Genomic DNA, 2820 nt, shown 5'->3' on the forward strand with positions numbered 1-2820 from the left:
AGTATTAATCATAAATGGAGAATACAAGTGTTTAAGAAGAGTATGAATTGATGAAAATAAAGGCATTATCTGCCTTCAAAATATTTTGTTAATATGTGTGGGTACAAAGGCAGTATTTGCCTACAGAAAATTAATACTCAATTTGTTTGACTCTATTGGGTTCCAACAGGTGCAACACCTCTCCCACCATTTTTAGCTCCTCTGCCACGACCTCTGCCAGGTCTATTGTTTGTTGAACTTGCAATTGTTGGTCTGGCATAAGAGGGAACTGATTTGCCTTTACTTGCTGCTGCCTTTGCTGATGCTGACTTTGTACCAGAAATAAATTTCACTCTCCTTGATTCAGGCATCTAGAAACCAAACACAATTGCTCCATTAGCCTAGGCATAAAATAATAACAAATAAAATATTGTACTGAAATTACCCTCAAATACATGTTGCTAGAATTTTAAAGATTCTAACTCCATAACCTTGGTTAACCTGTTTGTACAACCATAATGAATACAAATTGCTTCCTACTGCTCAAATGTAAACCAAATACAAGTGTTCAAATAACTTACTAATGTAGTTTCTTTTTATCCTCTTTTGAGGTCCACTTGAAGGTGTGCCAACAAATTGAGTTGGTCCAGATTAAGATCCACTTGAAGGTGTGCCAACAAATTGACTTGGTCCACTTGAACTAGGGGCATCAGACTGAGTTGTTGGGGAAATTGCAGTAGATCGAAGTGCAGAAGTTGCTTTTCGTGGCCTGCCACGCTTGACTGGCAGTTTAGGAGGCCTTTTGAAAGATGGATCATTTTTCATCTTACAACTCCTCTTGTTGTGCCCAACTCCTCCACAAACTGCACAAGTCATTTGAATTCCTTGTCTAGACAGCTTATTAGGATTCTTTGGATCTTCAGTGATATCTCTCTTTCTGTTCTTCTTAGGTCTGCCAGGCATTTTCTTAAATTTGGCTGCCTTGATTGGAAGCCCATCAGCTTGTGGCCATATTTTTCTGCCATTCAGTGGCTCAAGAGCATTTTTGTAGGTTTCAATATAAGTTTCTACATTACAGTACTTGTCCACAAATGTTGCACTATCCTGGCTCATCCAATGAATGCTAGAACATGCATGGATACAAGGAATGCCTGTTATCTGCCATGTTCTACAAGTACAAGTGTGCGCATTGATATCAACCACAAACTGATCCTCTCCTATGTTCACTTGGAAATTGCCACCAACAGCAGGTTTGGAAGTACATAATCTGCTATTGTACTTGATTTCTTCAAACTTAGTTCTAAGTCTAGGTGTGATGGAGTCAGTTAAACCAGTAGCATGCATAAACTTACTGTGCATTCTCTCTATTAATGCACATCTAATCTCTTCTAGCATGTCTATAATGGTCATACTCCTAAATTTCACAATGTAACCATTGAAGGTTTCACTGACATTGTTATCAATCTTATCACACTTAGAAAGCTCAGAAATAGATGACTTATAAAATTTGGCTGGATCCCTCTGTAAAAAATTGTTATAGGCAGCTTCATTCTCTACTTTAATTTAATCAATGGCTTCCTTATAAGCAGCTTCATAAGTACTTCTAGTTGCACTCCAAAAGATGTTTTTTAAAACTTGCCCCTTAAACTCCTTCTTCCAATTACAATAAACATGCCTAGCACAATTCCTATGTTCAGGAAAGGTGCTAGGTTCTTTATAGCATTAGTAAGACCTTGTGCAATAGAGTAAATATAATTATTAAGCCAATAGAAATATAAAGTAAACAATAATTAAAACAGTAAAGAAAAATCAACTTTTGTTGGTTTGATATAAAGGTCCACCTTAAACCATCTGTAATTTGCAGCTCCTCTAAAATAATGGTTAAAAACCAAGTCCAAAAGTATTTATTCTTACATTCAACTACAGCCCAAAAGATAGGGAACATTTGATTGTTCCCATCTTTAGCAACTGTACATAATAGTGCCCCACCTAAAAAAGTTTTCAAAAAACACCCATCAAATCCAATAATGGGTCTGCAACACTTCAAAAACCTTTTTTTCAAGGAACTAAAGCCTATAAAGAACCCTTTAAAAGTGTAGTCTTCATCAAGGAGCAAATCAAATCTGCCTTCCTTATCCACCCTAAGCAATTCAGCTTTATAGCCTCTTAACTTAGCATAATGTTCCTGTACAGACCCTCTTAGCATATTAAGTACTTTTCCATTTTGCCCTATAGCATTTTATTCTTGACACTTGAACACAGAACTTCTCAAGTAAGTCTTCCTCCAAGTCCTTCACACTCCAATTGCCATTTCTTCTGAATCTATGTATATATTCCTTAGCTATCCATTCAGAGGTAGCTTGCCTATTTTTCATCTCTCTAGGACACCTATGCTCACCAACATATGTCTTAATAGCAAAGATATGCTCTCTTTTAATCATGGTTCCATACAGTCTCCATGGGCATTTCTTGTCACATCTCATTTGAAGTTGGTACTTGCTGCTTATTGTGACCATTAATAATTGCCCATTTACAAACTGCAGCTTTGCATGATGTGCATCTTCAAATCGCATTCCAAGAACCAGCTGTAATACTTATGATCATATTTGGGATCATATACAACCCTCCCAATCCTCTTTCTTGAAGCCTCTTCAATGCCATCCTCATCAGTACTGTCTGAATTCACATCCCTATCAGAGTCCTCGTATTCACTTACAAAGCCAGATGCTTCATGTCCAGCATTTTCTGCCCCAGTAGTGCCATCAGTAGATGATCTTTTGAACTGCAAACCAATGTTGCCATGTAATCTGTCAGCAAGCTCATCAACAGGCACATAATTCT

General features: G+C 37.2%; 1 protein-coding gene across 1 annotated transcript; it reads right to left on the reverse strand.

Moving 5' to 3' along the window:
- Positions 1 to 630: 630 nt before the first annotated feature.
- On the reverse strand, positions 631 to 2495 carry LOC125370032. The gene is made up of 4 exons (XM_048373608.1): positions 2195 to 2495; positions 1894 to 1968; positions 1644 to 1711; positions 631 to 1500 (listed from the first exon to the last, which is right to left on the reverse strand). Exons 1-4 carry the CDS (start codon positions 2493 to 2495, stop codon positions 631 to 633), a joined length of 1314 nt encoding a protein of 437 aa, XP_048229565.1.
- Positions 2496 to 2820: the final 325 nt, after the last annotated feature.

Source organism: Ricinus communis, chromosome 5 (genome assembly GCF_019578655.1).
Source record: "Ricinus communis isolate WT05 ecotype wild-type chromosome 5, ASM1957865v1, whole genome shotgun sequence".
In the NCBI taxonomy this organism is placed as follows: domain Eukaryota; kingdom Viridiplantae; phylum Streptophyta; class Magnoliopsida; order Malpighiales; family Euphorbiaceae; genus Ricinus; species Ricinus communis.